Consider the following 21,938-nt stretch of genomic DNA (forward strand, 5'->3'; position numbering starts at 1 on the left):
GCACAAGTGTGTGGATAACAACACGCCAAGCTACGCAGACAGCAAAGCAGCAAACATCAGACGTCTAGACTAGACTCTCGAGTGCTTTATGCTGACGTAGGCGACACACACACGCACACGCACACACACACAGCAGCTAAAAAGAGCGCAGCAAACAAATGCAGCAGCAGGAAGAGGAAGCCGTAGCTCATAATTAGCTTGCCTCAAATAATGGGAAATTCACACACACACACACATGCAATTTATATTTCCAGCGCTTGTCAACACGCAAATAGATTAGACAGCAACTGCATTTATCAGCTGAGAATTTATTTAGTTGAACTTATTTGCATGAGCTTGAGCTTGAGTTTTGAAGCTTCACTGCTTTGCTCTTTGAACTGCAATTTAAAAATTGCTTCTATTTTGACTGCATGCAAAGCATAAATTTAAAAGAAAATTGCTTTAACAAAATGCCACATATATGTAACTATGAATAGCCACAGGCAAATTATATGAAAATTGTGCACTGCGCGAAAAGCATTGGCATTGAAATGAGACATGCTGCGTATATTTTATTGGCTTCATAGATTTATGTATTGAAAAAAAATATAAAGCAATTGTGCACTAACAGCAAAGAGTTTTATTTAAAATAATATTATGATATATTAGGCGCGCTTATTGGCATAATTGATAAATATATATAGTATATATAAATATTATTGTATACTCTAGTATTTTACAATTTTTTTTATTTACATCAAAGCTGTGTTATATTTAATTATTACTATTTGCTTAAGCTCTTGCTTCAGAGCTTGCTCTTATTGCTATATAATATGATATACATGATAATAATAATATGTAATCTTATCTATAATATATAATCTAGAAAACAAAGCTAACAGTTAAGCTTTAATAAAGATTTATCTTAGTAATGCTGTAATAAAATAAATTATTAAGCTTTGTTTTTAAAATATTTTTTTTATAATTCCTTTTTTTGTATTATTATTTTTAGTATATTTGTTTATATTTATTTTGTTTTATTATTATTTATTATATTACATATATGTATTTGTATGTTTGTATTTAATTTATTATTTATATTAGTTTGCTGTAATAATTTATTTAAATGCAATTATTAAGCTTTGTTTTTAAAATAATGTTTGTATATTTATTTTAAAAACAATTTTATTTTTTAATCTTATTTTATAAATTTTTTATATTTATAAACTTTTGATTTATTATTTTATTTTTATTTATATTAGCATAAATACATTTGCTGTAATAATTGATTAAAATTCAATTATTAATCCACGCTTTTAAAAATATTTTTCTATATTTATTTTTATAATCTATTTTTTTTTATATATTAGTTTATATTTTTTTAATATTTTTATTTCCTTTTTATTATTATTTATTACACTATACGCATCGAAATGTTTGCATTTAATTCATTATATTATATTTATATTTATGCACTCGCTTTCTTTGCGTGTATTTAACTATGGCCATAAGCAAGCCTGGCAACTGTTGTTGCCAACTGTCAAGCTGGCTGCAACCTGTGCTAACCTTCATCAGCTCTTTGACCAAAGTGTGTGCACCTTTGGCTGCTTGTGGCGACAGTGGGACGCTTTGAAAGCTGTAACATTTCAAAGGATAACTGTCAGTGATTGCTGCTGCTGCCTCCTGCTGCTGCAAGTGGCAGTTGGGGCAAGATGCGTGCTTTGACAGTGAACTTTGGCTTGCGGCAAATAAAAAAAGAGAGAGAGAGAGAGAGACACAAAATGTTGCAAATACATATGTTTGACTGCATTTGACTGTCGTGCCGTTTGTATTTGTGATACGATAATAACCCTTTTGTATATTGGAGTGGCTTGGCTTCAATATGGACTTCGACTCCGACTCCGACTCGGAATTGATTTGACTGTGTGCTCGCTCGTAAAGAGACGCACGCATATTTATGAAGCGCATAAAAATTATTGACATATATGGAGTCATAAATACTTACGCATGGCATCATAAAAAAACGTAAAGAAAGCGAAGCTGAGCTCTGAGTACATTTGGCTTAAGTCTAAAGTAAGAATTTAGGGGGTGATGGGGGGTTGGTACACATAAAAATGTTTGGCTTTCAAAAGTCAGCGTTTGTCGTAAATGCAATTTGATTTTGATTGGAACTTGGATTAAAAGCAAATAAAGCGAAAGGTCCTTTGAGCAGTTCAAAGGGCTGAGTAAAACGTCTTTTATGACTTTGCAGCTCCTCAGCGCTTAAAAGCTGAATTTGATGATGCCAACAGCTTCTCAATTGTTGCATGCAACCAACACCTGGCAAACTTGCTTTGCTTTCTATATATAACAATATATATGCCTGCCGTTTAATTTGTAATTTATTATTGTCTAGAAACAGTTTGAAGCGCCTTCCGCTTTAGTCAACAAAATGTCGCTGCATGTAAATAAACATGGGCTAGGACATTATCCTTTGCGTACATTTATATAGACATACTATAATAATTTTATAGACTCGCGCGTGGAGCGCCACATGAATCCGCCGTATTTTAATGCGCTGCCAGACAATTGTCGTCGACTTGCTTTTGTAGTTAACATACACACACATAGAGAGAGAGAATTGGCATCATAAATATGCCACAGATCGTTGGGTCGCTCCCTTTTAAAAGCTGCGCAACATAAAGATTTACAGTTAGACTTGCTATACATAAAATATAACTACTGTGTCTATTGGGTACAGTTAACATATTGATTCAACCAATTAATAAGCATATTTTACGCATATTTATGCAAACGTAGTGAGGGGCAGACATTAATGCGCTTATTTTGGTTGAAATTAGTCAGTGAGGCGCCGCAAAGTAGGCAACAATTTATGTTTAGAGGTCATACATACAGCGCTCGGCAGTTCAATAGGAACAGACTACTTCCAATACTGCACTGTAACTAATCTAAGCAAGCAAGCTATATATATAGATTTATTTTTTATATATATTGCTTTCTTTTAAATTAAATTTAATTATTTAATACTTTGAAAGCAGAATAAACTACAAAACTAAAGATTTAATTAATGAGCAGTTAGATTTAATTTGTTTAAAGCAAATCAACTTATTTGTTTATATAAAAAATAGTGCTGAGCTTACATTAATTTAAGCAGAATTATAAAATAATTATTATTAGCCAAAGCATTGTAGTTATTCCAGTTAGAAGCACAAAAACTTAATAAATGTAAAAGCTTATTAAAGCTAAAAAGCAGCCTAACCATTTTATATTATGCTAAATGAATATATTTATTTATTTTATATAAATAGACGAGCTCTTCAAAGCCTTGAGACCCAAACAGCAGCTAAGCTTTAAAATCTATTTTGAAATGTCAACTAATAAAAGTTTTGCAAACTTAGGCAAAACTTTAAAGACTTTAAGCAACAAATATGCAAAAAAATGGAAAAAAAATAAAAGCAGCGCATAAAAAAAATGCGCAAAAAAGTTCGACAGCAAGCAGCAAACAAATGTGAATAGAGCGCACACACACACACACACATAAATACATATATGCATGCTTATTTATGCATGTGTGTGTGTGTGTGCGTGAGTTTGAGTACGAGTACAATAACAATTCAAGCGTATACAAGTCGACTTCCGGTTTGGCAAGGACATTTACCCGAATTGTGCGCAATATATGCAAAAAGCACACACACATGTACACATATATTACTATAGATTGTAGTTGTAGTTGTTTTCCGTTTGGCAAACAAAAGACGCTGATTTTTTTTTTTATATATTTGGGTTGCTTTCTTTTTCGACATTGACTGGGGGGCGGGAATGAACAAAAAAATAGCTTCAGTGTTTGCTTTTGTCCAAAATGTACTTTAAATCGGAAATCAAAAATAGCTGCACTCACTCGTTGCCTAAAGGAAATGTAGACTATGACAAAAGGGAGTTAACATTTGCATGCGCCATTGTTGCTGTGTGTGTGTGGCAAGCTAGTCATACATACATATTATTGGCTTTAAGTTTTGTTAGTGACTTGTAATTAAATTAGGCATAGCTGTCAATTTGTGTTTAACACACAGACACAACCAACTTGGGGCTACAAAATGTCAGTAAATTAATTGCCAGACAAATCGAAATGCGATACGGCAGCGAGTTAAACTTCGATTGCTCAAGTACTGCGTTGAGTTGAGTGAGTTGAGTTGAGTGACTGACTGACTGACAGGCGCATTATATGACAATACACTAGGGGTGGGGGGGGTCCTATGGTAATTAATTATGCAAATATTAATTAGTTTAATTAAAGAAATGCCAACGCAGCGCTTTAGGCTCCGGCGCAAGCTTAGGCCAAAACGCAAATAAAGCGCAGACAGCGCGTCGTCTATGAAATCAACATAATAAGCGTACACACACACACACACGAACACACACATGCATGCATAAATATATGCTAAGTACACAGCTACAATTAATCAGTCATGTAAGCAACGCTGCTGTTGATGGAATTTTAAATTAAATCGTTTGGCTGTTAATTGCAGCAAAAAAGCTGCGCGCTGCACTTTAATAGCAGCGTCGACGTCAACTGCGCTGCCTGACACAAAACTTTATAAATTGAAATCAAATCTAAAGTTGCAAGCAGCAGCAGCTTTTTCGTTTTTTATACACTTTGACATTTTTGTAAAAAATGGAAAGGGTATTTTGAAGTTCTGCAAATGTATGTAACAGGTAGTAGAAGGCGTGGCAGACCCCACAAAATAAATATATACTTGATCAGCAAGACAAACTGAGTCGATGTAGCCATGTTCGTCTGTCTGTTCGTCTGTATGAATGCGTGTTTCTCAGCAACTTTAAGAGCTAGAGCAATCAAATTTGGTATATAGGTGCTCCTATATCCAAACCCCAACGCTTTTATTTTATTTATTTTTATTTCCTCCCCACTCCCCCGCAAATCGAAAAATAACGTTATAAGGCAGTAGAAAAAATCTTTAAATACCTAAAATAAATCACAAAATTACATAGTTATGTTTTCGACCGATTGTGGAAATTTAAAAACAATCGGATTAATAACTTAGGAATTATTTACATTTAAATTTTCGCTGCTGACGCTACAGCGAAAACGAGTTGAGACGCGTCCGCTGTGTTGCGTGTATGTGTTCATGAGTGCATGTGTGTGTCTAGTCAAAGTGTGTCTAAAAGTTGCTTGCGCCCAACTTTAATTGTCCACTTGTTTTTTTTTTTTTGCTGCTGCCAATTTATCTGGTGTGTGCATGTGTGTGTGTGTGTTTGTGTTGGGCAAAGTTAAAAGTAAATAAACAACATTTAAAGCTTGCACTTTGGCTACATTTGCCGACGAGCGTAACGAACGGACGAACAGACGGACGTACGGACGTAGCGCCAGGCAATAGATAGTGTCCGGCCAAAGAGAAATGTCAAAATGTCATTTGATTGAAATGGGATATCTCACTCGCTGGGACACCCACCCCACCCCACCCCACCCCACCCCACTATTGCTGCATAGACGCTCTCAGCTCAGCGTGTGTTTGTGGCAATGTCCTTTTGTGCATGTCCTTTGCTGTGTTTGCGTTTTGTCACTGACTGCGCATAAACTTTGTTGACAGGCGCTCATTTGTGAACTGAAGTTTCCTCTGCTGCTTTCTTTTTTTTCGTAAATTTGTTGTCTAAATATTAAACATGACTAAGCAAATTGTTTGTGTGAACACTTGAGTTTAATAAATATTATTTCTTATACTATTTACAGATCATGTGCGTGAATTCACATGCGGCAAACTTTACTATCGCACATTTCATTTGAATGATGAGCGCGATTCGCTTTACGTGGGCGCAATGTAAGTTTAACTTAACTCTTAAGCTTAACTTGTATTAACATTAACTTTGTTTTTTTTTTTTTTTTGGCTTTGCAGGGATCGCGTATTCCGTTTGAATCTGCAGAATATTTCAGCGTCCAATTGTGATGTAAGTAACAAGCGCTTGGGCATTTGCATATTTTAGTTATAATCAGTCAGACTCAGACTCGCGGCCATAATAAGCAACAGTCAACAGTACAATGGACGTACAGATATAGATATAGCTTATATATCTAGCTGACAACTATATTATGCTTGCGTTTGCTTTTAAGCTAAGCTCCCACGAGCTTTTCGTTTTATTCAAATGCAGCTTGTCAAGCGCAAAGTTGTTGTTGTTGTTGCTGTTGTTGTTGCTGTTTTATGCGCAATTCCCTAGGCCACAAATCTAACAACGTGCAACCAGCGGTGGCAACAACAACAAGCGCATAAAACGTATAGCACGCTTTTAGGCAAAAACACGCCCCCAACTCACAGCAACGTGAGCTGCGTCATATTTTTAAAAATTCATTACGCGACTTGCACACACATACGCGTATCTCTATCTGTCTGTGTGTGTGTTGGTTTTTAGTTGCTGCCCAAATGGCCGTTACTGGCTTAAGCCGCTGCTTTTAGCTTTAACGTGTTTTGTTTTTTTTGTTGTCAACGTTTGCCCGTTTGGACCTTGTCAACACAGCTCTGCACATGGCCGCCAAAGGACACACACACACACACACACTTATACTAAGCCACCTTTTAGGCGCGCTTACATCAAATGCGCTGCCACAAATCTTCGATTCCCTGAAGTAAGCGAGTGAAAAATAACTGCTTTAGTTGTGGCCTTACCCTTGCCCCCTCCCTGCCCCCCAACTATGTCCAGCGTATAAAACAAAAAACAAGCAGAACAACAACAAAACGTATTTAATATGCGCTCTGGGGGCTGCGTTATGGCCATATCCTTTTTAGCCATTTACACACGGGCACAAAACTTTACATTTAGAGCTGCGCATCATTTATGTGCACTGCGAGAAATGCACATAGACTTTAATAATAAATGAAGAAATTAATTTAAATAATATGTAATGGCTGAAAGTTAATTGAAATTATCTATGAAAAGGATATGTGACAGGCAAACTCTAAAGTTTTAAAATGTAGCCAAGTAAATCGTTGAGCTTAATGAGATTTTATTGCTTGTTATATTTTAGTCAAAGCGACTTAGGCCATTTATAAAATAATATTTTCAAATATGGCACAAAAAACGAATTTTGTGTATTTTCAAAACAGCTTGAGGCTGATTTTATTATTTATATGTATTATAATCCAATGCAAAAATCTGTTGCAAATCTTCAAAAAATTACATGTTTAATTACATCAGTCAAATAATTATAATTTAGTAACATAAAATTGGCATTTAAATAGTGAGACTGTAGTTAGAATTAAATATAATATATTAATTTTACTTATTTAATTACTACTTAATATGATAATCAATTCTAAATACATTTTTAGTAATTAAATGTCAATTCTATCTTTCTAAATTACTTATTTAAATAACTCAGTCAAAAATTTATAATTTAGAAAGATAAAATTAACATTTAATTATAGATAATGTAGTTAGAATTGATTTAGCATATTACATATTAATTACGATTCAATATCGTAGCTTAATTTTATTTATTTGTTAACTGAAGACTGACGTAGTTAGAGCTTAAACAATTAGATTTGATTTGCTTTTTCAAACCGAACTTGCATACTTGAAACCAAAATTGCAATATACGGTCACACTTATTCTTTAATAAGCAGTGCAGTCACACTTATTAAAAACTTAACTCTATGATGTCTTAATTTAGTCATAAGAAATACATTAATAATAATAAATATTTAAATTAATAATTTACTTATGTCTTGAAGCTTCGACTAAACCCATTGCTTAATGATCTACTTAGCCTAGTTGCAGTTGCTATAATAAAACACGCATATTGAACAACTTAAAAACCAAAGTAACAAATTATTGAAATTCATAAAATTTGATTATCGACACAATCTGCGCACGTAGGCAGCTATATAGCTGCCATATGCATATCAAGTGAATAGCAGTATATACTAGGGCATAGCTATGTGTGTGTTGGTGTGTGTGTGTGTGTGTTGTTTATGAATTTATGTGGTACAAAAGCCTGTTTTATGAGTGAAACGTTCTGTGGCTGCGGCACTGTTGTTGCCACTGCTGCTGCCTTTGCCTGCATCTGCACCTGGCCACAGACGTATCATAAAACTGAAAGACGCCACGTTGTGTTGCCATTTTGAGAGAGCGAGGCATGCCACCTGCCCCAGCAGAGGCAGCGACAGCAATAGAGGCCGCCGCCATTTGGGGCAGCAGCGAAGCGTCTCGGCATACGTCAATATATTTTATGTGTTATTTCACACACAGTGCGAGTAACTGTAACTGCGTTCGTCCTGGGCATCATTTTGGATCTATGTGTGTGTGTGTTACGTACGTGTGTATGTGCGGCAAGGTGCGCTGCTGCCTGCCACAGCGGCTTGCTTTATGCGGCAAATGCAAATTTTACTAAATAATACATGATTTTGGTTTTATGTGAACTGCTGCGAAGTTGGGTGGGTGGGTGGTTGGTTAGCTCGTTGGGTGGTGCGTACGCGAAAATATTTCGTATGTGCTCTCGCTCGTTACATTACGTGATTTATAAATCAATTTGCTTGAAAGCATGCCACAAGGCAATGGCGGCACAGCTTGAACGCCAGCCCTGGCGCCTTGACAGCTTCTAGTTGTAGTTTATGAGAGAGAGAAATAGCATAAAAAAAAAACTAAAATAAAATAAAGCAAAATTTGTTTGGCACACAACTAGCCAAAGCCGAAGCTAAAGCCAAAGGCTGAGCTCAGCTCGCTCGCTGGCATACAAATGTATTAAGATTAAAATTGAAAATTGTGGCATGCCACATGACTGCTACCTGCTGCTGCTGCTGCTGTTAATATAAACTAAAATGACAATCAATTGCCAGTTTGCATATTGCTGATTAAATTGCATTTTGATTGTGCAAATAAATTCAAGTCAATATTTAAGCAAATAAATACAAAATGTTTCTCTCTCTAGATTATTATTTTGAATTGAATTGCCAAAATGTAATTAGTTTGATAGCATTGCAATGGCAATGACATTCAATGACATTGAATTTTAATTTATAATTCAATTTAATGCTAAAATGATTAAATGAAAGTCAAGCACAATTAGCATAGCTTAGGTTAAGTGTATAGAAGCAAACTTAAACATAAATAGTATCAATATTTGAGCTAAATACGGCAAATTAATGCAACAAATGCAGTAAACGCTTTCAAATTGAAAGACATTTAAATTGAGTGTAGTTGATTATTTCACTTTCAATGCGCTTTTACCGTTCTATTACTAAAGCGAGAGCAATTGAGTGACTCATGTCTGCTTTGATGCGTAGCTAACGGCGCTTGCTCTCAGTCGCTTCACTCACGCGCTCATTTCAGCTTCGCTCTAAACTTTACACTCAGCATGTAAAGTGCTCACTTTGCTCTAAGCAAGCGCTCAATCGTGTGTAGTTTAACTCAACACACGCAAGCATGTAAACGATCTCACCATGCGGCATTTCACCTTGCACTAAGCAAGCGCTCGCTCAATCGTGTTGAGCTACGCTGATAGTGAGCACATTGAGTGCATGCTGAGCTTCACTCAACGCACGCAAGCATGTAAACGATCTCACCATGGGGAATCTCACCCACGCTCGCTCAATCGTGTTGAGCTTCGTTGTGAAGTGAGAGCATTGAGTGCAAGCTGTGCAGACCTAAGCGTGGGAATTTCTTTTAAACAATGCTGCAAATTAATTTAAAAAGCAAGTATATACTTTATAAAAATTGAAAAAAAAAAAATTATAAATATAAAGCGCTATATGCGCTGCTATATTCGTTCAAGTTAATTGCAAGAAACTCACCATAATGTGCGCCAAAGCTAAGGCAATGTTGCCAGCCATATTTAATTTATATTATTTATACATAAAATTAATGCAACAATCTCATTCTTGCAGCGCGATGTCATCAACTTGGAGCCAACTCGCGACGATGTGGTCAGCTGCGTATCGAAGGGCAAAAGTCAGGTAAGTGCCACAGAATCAGAATCAGTCAGTTGACTGATAAATTGTTAAGTGGCAGTTGGCAAGGCATTTTGATTGATTTCTATATCATATGGTGGCGCAACTGGCATTATAGATAACAATGTTGTTGTTGTTGTTGCATGCAACACACAAACTAAGGCACAAGCTGAATCAATTTCTGGTTGCACGCGAAACGCTGCAATTTGCAACAAAACGCAGCAGCAACGGCAAACGAAGCGAAATACAATTTTTGCCGGAGGGGGGCACTTTTGCGTGCGGTGGCGCCTCTTGCAAATGCAGCAACATTTGTGGCAGCCACACAGAGACAGACACACACATGCAACCTTATTGTAACTCGTTTATAATGTGACAGCAAATCCTTTCATTTCGAAATCTTTTTCAATTTATTTGTGGCTTTTCAATTTCGTGCCACACACACACAGACACAGACAGAGACTGCCACACACACACACATGGCAGCTCTCGATACTGATTCAGTTTTATATATCCCAGGGATGTCAATTGAACTGTTTTTGCTGCACATTTGCGCGCTTGTTCGTGTGTGTGTGTGTGTGTGTGTGTGTGTGAGTGTTGCTTAAGTCCTCATAATGCTGCGCTGCTTGCTGTGGCAAGAATTGTTGCAGCATTGTTGCCAATTGATTTAGCGACAGTCGCGCTGCAGCTGCAGCGACGCGTGCTATTACAAATTGTGGCACAAACCAATCTGCCACAAATTTTTAGCTATGCCAGCCATGTTGCAAGTTTGCTCATAATCATAACTCATCTCTTTCTACTCGTTTCAGGTCTTTGATTGCAAGAACCATGTGCGTGTCATACAATCAATGCAGCAAGGTGATAGGCTCTATGTTTGTGGCACCAACGCACACAATCCCAAGGATTATGTCATATATGTAAGTATAACAGACACAAACACAGACACAGACACAGCATGTGGCACTCAAGGACAAGTTTTTGCCACAAACTTTGCTTGCTGCATATTTTTTTTGTAAAGCCGACTTTTGTGTTTGTGGCAAGCTGTTGACTTTAGATTGCAATCCTGAATAGACTTGCCACACAACGTTGTGAAAATAGTCATTAGACTGCAGCTGCATGCCACACACACAAAAACTTGCAGCTTTGCGTACAAAAGTAAACAATAGGCAAACAAAATAAATAACTAACAGTTTATTGGCTTTGAGTTCAAATAGTTGTTAATTACAGCGTGCAAAGCTTACTAAAGTTTATATTTTTATATTTGAGTTGCATATAAATTCTAAACGTGCCTCAATAACTTTGCGCCTAATTTCTTTTTATTTATTTGCAGTCGAACCTCACACACTTGCCACGTTCCGAGTACGTGATCGGTGTGGGCCTGGGCATTGCCAAGTGTCCATACGATCCGCTCGACAATTCCACTGCCATTTATGTGGAGGAGGGCAACCCGGGCGGCCTGCCAGGACTGGTAAGTGAACCTCTAACTGCAGATAAAGCTTCCATTTAACATTTTATCTTTCACCCAACAGTACTCGGGCACCAATGCGGAGTTCACCAAGGCGGACACTGTGATCTTTCGCACGGATTTGTATAATACGTCGGCAAAGCGGCTGGAGTATAAATTTAAGCGCACACTCAAATACGATTCCAAGTGGCTGGACAGTAAGTGAAACCATCAGCGACAGATAAAAAATTGTAATGGAAAAGCGGCTAAAGCTGCGTTACAAATGAATTTGCCGCTAGAGCTGCTTTCATTCAACGCACTTGAAGCGTGTGGCATGTGGCATGTGGCGCTGTCCTGGCGACAGTCTAAGCCGCTTAGGCCGCAGCCAATTATGTAGATCGTTACTCATATGAAAAAGGGTCATCAATCTACTTTATTCTCTGCTCCTTTTCAGAACCGAATTTCGTGGGCTCCTTTGACATTGGCGAGTATGTTTACTTCTTCTTCCGCGAGACCGCCGTGGAGTACATCAATTGTGGCAAGGCGGTCTATTCGCGCATTGCGCGCGTCTGCAAAAAGGATGTGGGCGGCAAGAATCTGCTGGCGCACAACTGGGCCACGTATCTGAAGGCGCGTCTCAACTGCAGCATCTCCGGCGAGTTTCCCTTCTACTTCAACGAGATCCAATCCGTTTATCAGCTGCCCAACGACAAGACGCGCTTCTATGCCACATTCACCACCAGCACCAATGGCCTGATTGGATCTGCCGTATGCAGTTTCCACATTAACGAGGTCCAGGCCGCCTTCAACGGTGAGTCGCATTCAGCTTTTGTTTCCCAGATAAAGACTTCAAACCAAATTGCGCACAATCCCTCAAGTGCTCAAGAGGCAAAACATAAAATAGCAAATAGAAGTCGCAGCAGAAACAGAAATAGAAATAGAAATCGAAATCGAGAAATGGTAAATGCAACTTATCGGCAAATTTTATTTGCAACAGTCGCTCTCATGTGATTTGCCCCAACAGCAGCAGCAGCAACATACACTGCAAGCAAGAGTCGAGTAACAAGAATTTATAATAAATAGTAGTAAGAAAAAAATATATAGCAGCTAAAGCAATTTAATATATTTATTTCAACTATGTTAAAGTTAAGAGTTTAGCATTATTTTATAATAATTTTGCAGCTCATAATTAATTACATGTATGTACAATTTATTTATAATAATTTTTAATGCAGTTCAGCTAAAATTTGATTAAAATATTTTGAACTATACTATTATATGAATAATTATTCATATTAATTAGGCATTCATTAAAAAAAAGGAAAGCTAAAATAATAATTCAGATAAAAGTGTAGTTTAAAATTAATTTAATTTAATATCTTAAATATTATGCAGCAGATAATTCATAATTAAAGACAAAATTATTTATAATAGCTTAGTTAAAATTTGATTAAAATATTAATATCAAATAAAATAAAAAATGAAGAACTAAAATAATAATTCAGTTAATAGTATAGTTCAAAATTTAGTTGGAATAATTTAAAATATTTTAAATATTATGCAGCAGATAATTCATAATTAAAGACAAAATTATTTTAGTTAAAATTTGATTCTAATTTTTATATCCATTAGGCATTTAACATATTATTAGTTATTTAAAAAACAAAAACTAAAATAATTATTCAGTTAAAATTTAGTAAGAATAATTTAAAATATTTTAAATATTAAGCAGCCCATAAATCATAATTAATGACAACATTATTTATAATAATTATGCAGTTTAGTTAAAATTTGTTTATATATTCATTAGGCATTTGATATATTATTATTTATTTAAAAAACAAAAGCTACAAAATTTAGTTAGAATTATTAAATATTATGCAGCTGATGTTACATAATTAATGACAAAATTATTACTAAGCAGTTGCTGCTTAGGTTAAGTTAAATGCGAAATTTATGCACTTGTAGCCAGCATTTCTCTCAGTGTAGCTGCAGGGACAGTTGCAGTTGCGATAAATCCAATAGGTGGCATAGATCCAATCGCATTGGCGCTCGCGTTGAATGTTTTGTAATTTGCAATGCTCGCTGCTTCGCTTTGGAGCTGCAGCATAAATCGTATTAGAAAATCCATTTGAATGGATTATTGCCACACACAGAGAGCGAAAGAGAGACGCTCAGCTTACCCCACATGCAACACTTGCCACCTGTGCTGCGATTACAGTGTGTGGCATCAGTTGCTTGTCAGCAAACTTTTTTCAAACATAATGCTTAAGCTTTTATGCGAACGTATAAATATATTTTTTAATGCTTTTTCTACTCCGCTTTTGCAGGCAAATTTAAGGAGCAATCCTCTTCAAACTCCGCCTGGCTGCCCGTACTGAACTCGCGTGTGCCCGAGCCGCGTCCCGGAACGTGTGTCAACGATACCTCAAATCTGCCCGATACTGTGCTGAACTTCATACGCTCGCATCCACTTATGGACAAAGCCGTAAATCACGAGCACAACAATCCGGTCTATTATAAAAGGGATTTGGTGTTCACAAAGCTCGTTGTTGACAAGTAAGTTTTTTACTTTTTATCTCGCCCACTTCCCCCTCCTTTTGTGTTGCAATTGTTTGCATCCTCTGATGTTGACTACATGCCCATATATAAACAGATTCCTATACAATTTACTTGTCCAGCTGCAAAACTCTTTGCATTGCACTCACTGCATTTTGCTTTTTATTTTATTTAAATTTATTTGCCAGCTCATACGATATGCAGCTTTTGTTGCTGCTGCTGCTGCTGCTGCGGTTTGTTTGTTAAAGTGCAAATGCATGTAAACAAATAGTTGCAAAATCAATTTATTTGATTATTCGCATGTCTTTAATTAACTCAAGTTGCAATATTTGCAGCTACAATTATCAAAATGTTGCGTCTTCAATTTCATACGCATGAGCAGCTTAAAATTCCCACAAAATTCTTGATTGATTTCTGATTAAAGTGCTTAGTCATGCTTCAGTAAATTTTGAAATTAGCTTGACATTTGATTAGTAATAAATAGCTCAGGCATATAATTAAACACTATTAAAATTGCCGTAGCAAACATTTTAATTTGTTAATAATATGCGTTGATTAAATTAACGTATTGCAAAATAAATTTTTATTAACAAAAAGTAAACATTTTATTCTCATAGTAAATTTTATTGCATAAAAGAAATGAATTAAAACTAAGCCTAATTTTTATTATTTTATTTAGCACAATGTTTAATTTATTTATTTAATCTCAACTATGAACAGTCCACGGAATAATAAAAAAAATAATTACAAAAAATATTTTAAATCAAATTTAAAAGTATTTAAAAATTAAGCTCTTAATTTTTTTTTTTTATTTAATAACCTTTTTTCAATTTATTCATTGCACATATTGCATAAATTTAATTTTTTTATAAAATCTTGTACACAAATTCTATAAAAAATGATTCTAACATTTTGTAGCAAATTTGAAAGTTGTATAATTACAAAATCATATCACGATTAGGATTAAAAAATCAACTTTTTAACTTTTTGTAATCCAATCAAGTTTTAATATAATTTTTCATATATTGTGCACTAAATTTCGCTTAAACGCTTTAATAATCCATAATAATTATTTATGCTCAAGTTTTGATAGCTGCTTAATATAATTTTTTTACACTTAAAGTTGAAATGCATAATTTATGCAGCAATTTATGCAAATAAATAAATATTATGGCAGCGCATTAAGTGCGCATTATAGAAAATAATCCTTGGAGTTATAATAAATGCCAAATGATTGTTTTTTTTTTTTTTATAAACACACATGCGCAAGCTCTGATTATTTATTGAAATATTAAACTTAATTGCGCTGGCTTTTAATAAATTGTTTGTGCAAAAAAGTACCGTTGCATGAGTTTTCTATGCACATTAATTGCACAGTGGGTATCAAGTGGCGCTTAATGACAAAATCATGTGACGAATTTAAATGCCTTCATTTGCAGCAGCAGCAACAACAAAAGCAAACATAAAAATAATTGCAGACACTCAGGTGTTGCCTTTGCATTGATATGCAAATATTTAAATGCACACACATGCATATTAAAATAATAATAATAAAAAAAAGAATATGGCAGCTGCGCTGTGCGGCGCTGCGCTGCGATTTAATGCGTTAATATTCACGCCATTTATTATATTAAATAAGCATTTAATTTGCAACCGAAGCGAAGCGGCTCGCCCCATTGACAGTGCAACAGTTTTTAAGCCTCAGCCAATTCAACTGCATTTTCTCATAAATAATTAAATTGTTATTTTTATATTTTGCACAGAATTAAAATCGACATACTGAATCAGGAGTACACAGTCTATTATGTGGGCACCAATCTGGGTCGGATTTACAAAATCGTTCAGTATTATCGCAACGGCGAGTCGCTGTCCAAGCTGCTCGACATCTTCGAGGTGGCGCCCAACGAGGCCATCCAGGTGATGGAAATCAGCCAGGCACGCAAGTCCCTCTACGTGGGCACCGATCACCGCATCAAGCAAATCGACCTGGCCATGTGCAATCGACGTTACGACAATTGCTTCCGCTGCGTCCGTGATCCCTACTGCGGCTGGGACAAGGAGGCGAACACGTGCCGTCCCTACGAATTGGATCTGCTGCAGGTAAATGCAAAATCAAAGCCAAAGCAAACAAAATCTCAAATGCTAACACTTCAAATCTCTGCAGGATGTGGCCAACGAGACGAGCGACATTTGCGACTCCAGCGTGCTGAAGAAGAAAATCGTTGTCACCTACGGACAGAGCGTTCATCTGGGCTGCTTCGTCAAGATTCCGGAGGTGCTCAAGAACGAGCAGGTCACCTGGTATCATCACTCCAAGGACAGAGGACGGTGAGTGAAACAAAAGCTGCATTTATTTATTGTTAGTTTAATTATAAAGTTTAAATTTGAATCTATATATTAATTATAATTAAACGTAATCATCATTTATGAGCAAAAAATAAAACTCAAATTTATTTATATCGCTTAATAGCAGTAAATGACTTTAATGAGTAAAGTAATCGAATAAATAATGATTAACAATTATTTATTTTTAGTTATATTATTATAAGCAACTGATTTTGTTACGGAAAATTTCTTATTTGTATCAAAAATGTGTATAATTTTATTTATATCATGATGACATTTTTAAGTTTGATTTATTTTTTACTATTCATTAATGCTGTAATGAAAAAATATGTTATTGTATATATTATAAATTAATTCGTGATTTTTACTATCAAATAATACTTTATAAATATGCAAATATTTTATTTAAATTTATATGCTTGCAAATATTTTGTTTTTATTTAAATTTAAATTTATTTTCATTTATTTATTTAAATTAATTTGCATACAAATATTTACTTTTTATTTAAATTTAAATTTATTTGCATACAAATATTTTGTTTGTATTTAAATTTAAACAAATATTTTGTTTTTACTTAAATTTAAATTTATTCGCACAAAAATATTTTGTTTTTATTTAAATTTCAATTTATTTGCATACAAATATTAAGTTTTTATTTAAATTTAAATTAATTTACATACAAATATTTTGTTTTTATTTAAATTTAAATTAATTTGCATGCAAATATTTTGTTTTTATTTAAATTTAAATTTATTTGCATACAAATATTTTGTTTTTGCTTAATTGGCTACATGTTATTTTATGCCTTAAACATTATTATTGAATATTTATATATTTTAATGTATTTGTTAATTAACTTGTTATGGGAAATTCTGTTGCTTGCAGCTACGAAATCAAGTACAGTCCCATCAAATACATTGAGACGACCGAACGTGGCCTGGTTGTGGTGTCGGTAAACGAGGCCGATGGTGGACGCTACGATTGCCACTTGGGCGGCAGCCTGTTGTGCAGTTACAACATTACCGTCGATGCGCACAGGTGAGACAGCAAGAGCGAGAGAAAGAGAGAGAGATAGACTGTTGTTTATTTGGGCCATTAAATGCGCATTAAATTGCTTACTTAACGAACGAACAAACTTAACACAACTTGTGCCTTTTGTTTTGCTTTTCTTTACTTTTTTTTAGATGCACGCCACCAAATAAAAGCAACGACTATCAGAAAATCTATTCGGATTGGTGTCACGAGTTCGAGAAGTATAAAACAGCAATGAAGTCCTGGGAAAAGAAGCAAGCGGTAAGTTATGCCTTGACTTGACTAACTGGCGATTGAAAATGAACGCGACCGCCTCAATGTGGGGTGGGGGGCAGGTAACGCTAATGAGCGCCACATGGCGCTAAGGGCAGACACATGCCATAATAAATGATTTGACTGGCAATTATTTTAATAGCCTGCTGGCTAGCCTGACACCAATACAAACGCAAGCACACACACACACATTGAACCGCAGTTGCAATCAAAGTGTAAAGTAGTTAAGCTGTCATTATGGCTAAACAAGCAGCGAGAACGAGCATTTGAGTGGTTTTGACCATGTCTCAATGTGGCTTTGATTGCCCGGACTGTGTGTGGCAATTAAAACGCCATCATCAGCACAAATATTGTTAATTAATTAAACGTATTTGTTACTTTCACTTGCAGCAATGCTCAACGCGTCAGAACTTCAGCAGCAATCAGCATCCCAATGATATATTCCGCAAGAATAATGTCTGATATCATGATGAAAGCTATGTCCACATCAATATGCCGCCAGCCACGCCCAGCACCACGTCCATCTACTAAAACAAGCAGACTACAGTTCCCGAACAGCAAATCAAAAGCAAATCACACACACACACACACACACACATCTATCTATGCATTTAATAATTAAACTTAAGTTTCTTATTTAGTAATCAACGCTCCACAAAGCGCAGAAACTTCCAGTAGCGTGCATTTAATATAAATCCAATCGATAAATCAGATCAGTGCATCTATCGTTGCGTTGTGACATAGCTAGCAATAAAAAAAAAGTAATAAGTTTTTAAGTAATAAAACTGCTGCTCGCATAAAACGTAAATCACTTCATATCGTTAATATAAAGCATTAATAATTAATAATCAATTAATTACATATATTAAGCATACGCAGCCACTGTCAGCATGTTAATAAAATTCGACATATACATATATTAAAGCTAAACTGAACAAACGAAAGTATTAAACTAACAACAATAAATATGCGCATACATAACTATTTAAATAATTGGAGGCACCGCCATGTGATGTTAAGTTTTTGATAAATTTATGAATTGCCTATTGAGCAGCGACAATTAATTCATAAACAAATAGCCGCATTAAACGCACACACAACAAAACATTTCAACTAAATAATTAACTTGTTCATTCGTAAGCTACAACTATAAGCAATATAAATATTACTCGTCGTCTAAAGCTGAATTATGCAAATATAAACAATAACTAAATATATAAATATAGCATTCAAATCGGTCCATAGTTTATAACTTCACTTCAGTTCTCTCGTTGTGCGTTCATCATAATAAAAATACTCGAAACTTGCCAAGACATGCAAAAGAATTTTATTAGTTTTTATCAATTTTTCTATGTGTACTTAAGTTTACAATGACAAAACATTTTAGTTCATAAGCGTTTATTTGTAAAAACAACATTAAATATTAATAAAAAAAAATATCTTTAAATTAAATACTGTTCATTTCATTTTCGAATCTTACAATTTTCCATTTCATTTCATTTTGGCTGGAAATAAAAGTGACAGGCAGCGAAAAGTTAAGGCGCAAATAACAATCACAAAAGAATTAGAAAACTTGGGCAAACAAGAAATTAAATCAGTGTGTAAAAAGTAAAAAGAAAATGAAAACGAAAGCAACAATGGAAAAGTGCTTCAAATAATTTGCTGCAGTTAATTTCACACCCAGAAAAAAGTTCACAAAAAGTTATTGTTATATACTGGCGACGCATAAATCAAGCTAAAGATTATTATATGAAATCAATTTGTTAAGGATTTTAATTAAAAATTTCGAGCTAAGCTGCAGTCGTGGCGCTGCTTAGGCTAATTAAAGGTTAAGTTTGCGCTCTCGCTCTCGCTCTTACGCACTCTGTCCCGCTCTTTTATAGCTTAAATGAAATTGCTACGCAGTTTGCGTCCCTTTTGTTCTTTAAAATTATCGCAGCGCAAATAAATTTTGCAGCCGAATCTGCGCCTGTCATTGTCCTTGTTGTTGTTGTTGTTGTCCTTGCTGCTCGCAGTCGTTGTGTAATTGTTTTAGCATCCTTTTGCCGCCGCTGCTGCTGGCACTTGCCACCTGCCCCGCTACAACGTCTGAGCATATTACCGAAATGGTTGTCAACACTTTTTGGCGCAAAAGCTTTTAGAAATTCATTTGGCTCCTCTGCACTCAGCGCTTCGTTTCGTTTAATGCTGCTCGCGGCCATTTTTCCACGCTTTTGTGTAATTTGGTGTGCTCATTATTTTATTGTGTCCAGGCAGGCGGCACATTGAATATTCAAATTGCGCACATTTTCCAAACTTGCCAAGCGGCAGTTAATCTCATCTCATCTCAATGCTTATTTTTTGGATAATACGATACAAGTTGAACTTTAATAGCAGCTAAGCAAAATTTGCTAATTGAATTAAGTTGCAAGCTGCACTAAAAATTTGATTGAAGCGAATTTTATGAGCATGAGCAGCAGTGCAGGCTTCAATTAATTTTGCTTGCCGCAGGTCTTTTGGTTGCTAAACCATGACAAGCAACTGAGGCGCAACAGACCGTAAGGTGTTTGCCACTTTATGTAGTACACTGAAATTTACTTAAGCTGAACCTCACACACACACACAGGCACACACTGCACATGTAGCATGTATAAATGCCAAATAAGCCTGCAGGCGCATCAGATTGCGCATACGCAGCGTGAACTCAACTGCGACGTGCCCAGCGCGCTTTCCCACACTCGCTCTATGTGTCGCGCTTAATGCAGACAATTAAAATCTGGCAGCATTTTACTTGTAAGCCGCTTAATGCTGCCTCAGCCTGCGACCCAAAAAAGTGTTCATGCGTGAGTCTCACACACACACGAAGAGAGGACACATGTGTGTGTGCGCTGCTTTGCTAACTGAAGCCAGACAAAGTGCATGCTAGAGCTAAAAGCAAGTTGGCTAAATTATGGCCACTGCCTTTGCTTTATGCACACACCTGCGCCTTTGGGCTTTAGCTCGAGAATTTAAATGCTCAAGTATTAATTTGAGCAAATGGCCAAAGCTAAAGCCAGTTGGGCAGCTTCAGGCCAAGTTGTAGCTTATCACACACACACACACACATGCATAATTCCAAGTGAGTGCGCAAAGACAAATGTTAATTTCAAATGAAATACTTTGAACTATTCAACTTGTTCAAATATTTTATCGGGGCAACAAGACGACATTTATGATTGTCGCACATGGCCAAAAGCTAAACCATGCCAAAGTCCAAAGCAGAGTGCGAGCTGAGGCTGCTGCCACTCTGTTTGCATAACTGTAAATTTGTCTCTCTGTGTGTGTGTGTGTGCACATTCATTTTGTCTCTGTCTCTGTCTCTGTTCGTGTGTGTGTTATCAAGCGAACAGGTCAAGCGCAAAGGTGAGAAATAACAAAATTTTCAAATTTGGTTTCCAGCATTTTCAGCTGCTGCACTCAGATTATTGGGTTAAATGCTCACACACACACACACACACACATTGAAGGTTTACCTCTGTGCAAACATTGTCCACAGTTTTCTACTTTTGCCCAACTCTATGGCAAATAGATTCGTATTTTGCCATTGCCCATTTTGCTTCTACTTTTATGCATATTCAAACATTTTGCACTTTGTTGAACTAAAATTGAATTCCACTTTGCTGCTTTGCTGACAAATCTATATATGCATATATATATATATATATGCATTCTATTTGGATTTGTGCATTGCACATAAAGATAAGCATAATTAAAATTACACATTTATATGCATAAGCAGAGCTATATGCATTTATTTCTTTTCTATGTTTTAATTGCACATTTTCGGGCAATTTATTTGCTGTGAGCACTGGAAAGTTAACTAGGTTACTATTGCTTGGGATCGTTTTATAAAACTTCTATGCTATGAACTTGCTGGAATGCATTTTTACAAATTATGTATAGCAAGATTTTTATTACGAATTTTTTAACAGAATCTTTCACTGTTCTGTTTTATATTTCAAGCATTTAAGCTTTGTTTGTTTTTTATAATAAAACAGGCTGCAACTTTTTTTCTACGCAAAGTCTAATAAAATATAAACAAAGCTGACAAATTGTTAATTGCAAAACTGTTCAAACAACTGAATTAACATACAAAAGTTTTCGAATTTCGCTGCGCAGCAGATTGAAAAAAAAACACTAAAATTAAGAACTTTTATTAGTGTAAAACTAAATAACAAACGCAATTGATTAACTTATGCTTAATTAAGTGTTAATGCTAAATACTTTTATTTATTTTTTAATTTCAGCTCTGCGTTTTAGAATTTTCTGCATTTTAGTATTAAAGCTTCGCTTTTATTTAGACAAATCAATAAATTTGTATATTTAAATGCTAATT

The 21,938-nt window shown here is 35.3% G+C and overlaps 1 protein-coding gene across 3 annotated transcripts in view; it reads left to right on the forward strand.

Moving 5' to 3' along the window:
- LOC108596839 (semaphorin-2A) overlaps positions 1-18,989 on the forward strand; it is a 45,344-nt gene extending 26,355 nt beyond the window's left edge. For all 3 annotated transcript variants that reach the window (XM_017982967.2, XM_017982965.2, XM_017982966.2), the window contains 13 exons: positions 5,726-5,813; positions 5,889-5,940; positions 9,870-9,938; positions 10,739-10,846; positions 11,260-11,397; positions 11,459-11,591; positions 11,828-12,184; positions 13,704-13,932; positions 15,696-16,032; positions 16,097-16,260; positions 17,165-17,317; positions 17,464-17,572; positions 17,975-18,989. In XM_017982967.2, coding sequence (XP_017838456.1) covers positions 5,726-5,813; positions 5,889-5,940; positions 9,870-9,938; positions 10,739-10,846; positions 11,260-11,397; positions 11,459-11,591; positions 11,828-12,184; positions 13,704-13,932; positions 15,696-16,032; positions 16,097-16,260; positions 17,165-17,317; positions 17,464-17,572; positions 17,975-18,046 — 2,009 coding nt within the window. In that variant the 3' untranslated portion in view covers positions 18,047-18,989. The remainder of the gene's footprint in view (positions 1-5,725; positions 5,814-5,888; positions 5,941-9,869; positions 9,939-10,738; positions 10,847-11,259; positions 11,398-11,458; positions 11,592-11,827; positions 12,185-13,703; positions 13,933-15,695; positions 16,033-16,096; positions 16,261-17,164; positions 17,318-17,463; positions 17,573-17,974) is intronic.
- The last annotated feature ends 2,949 nt before the right edge of the window (positions 18,990-21,938 follow it).

Source organism: Drosophila busckii, chromosome 2R, assembly GCF_011750605.1.
Source record: "Drosophila busckii strain San Diego stock center, stock number 13000-0081.31 chromosome 2R, ASM1175060v1, whole genome shotgun sequence".
Taxonomy (NCBI): domain Eukaryota; kingdom Metazoa; phylum Arthropoda; class Insecta; order Diptera; family Drosophilidae; genus Drosophila; species Drosophila busckii.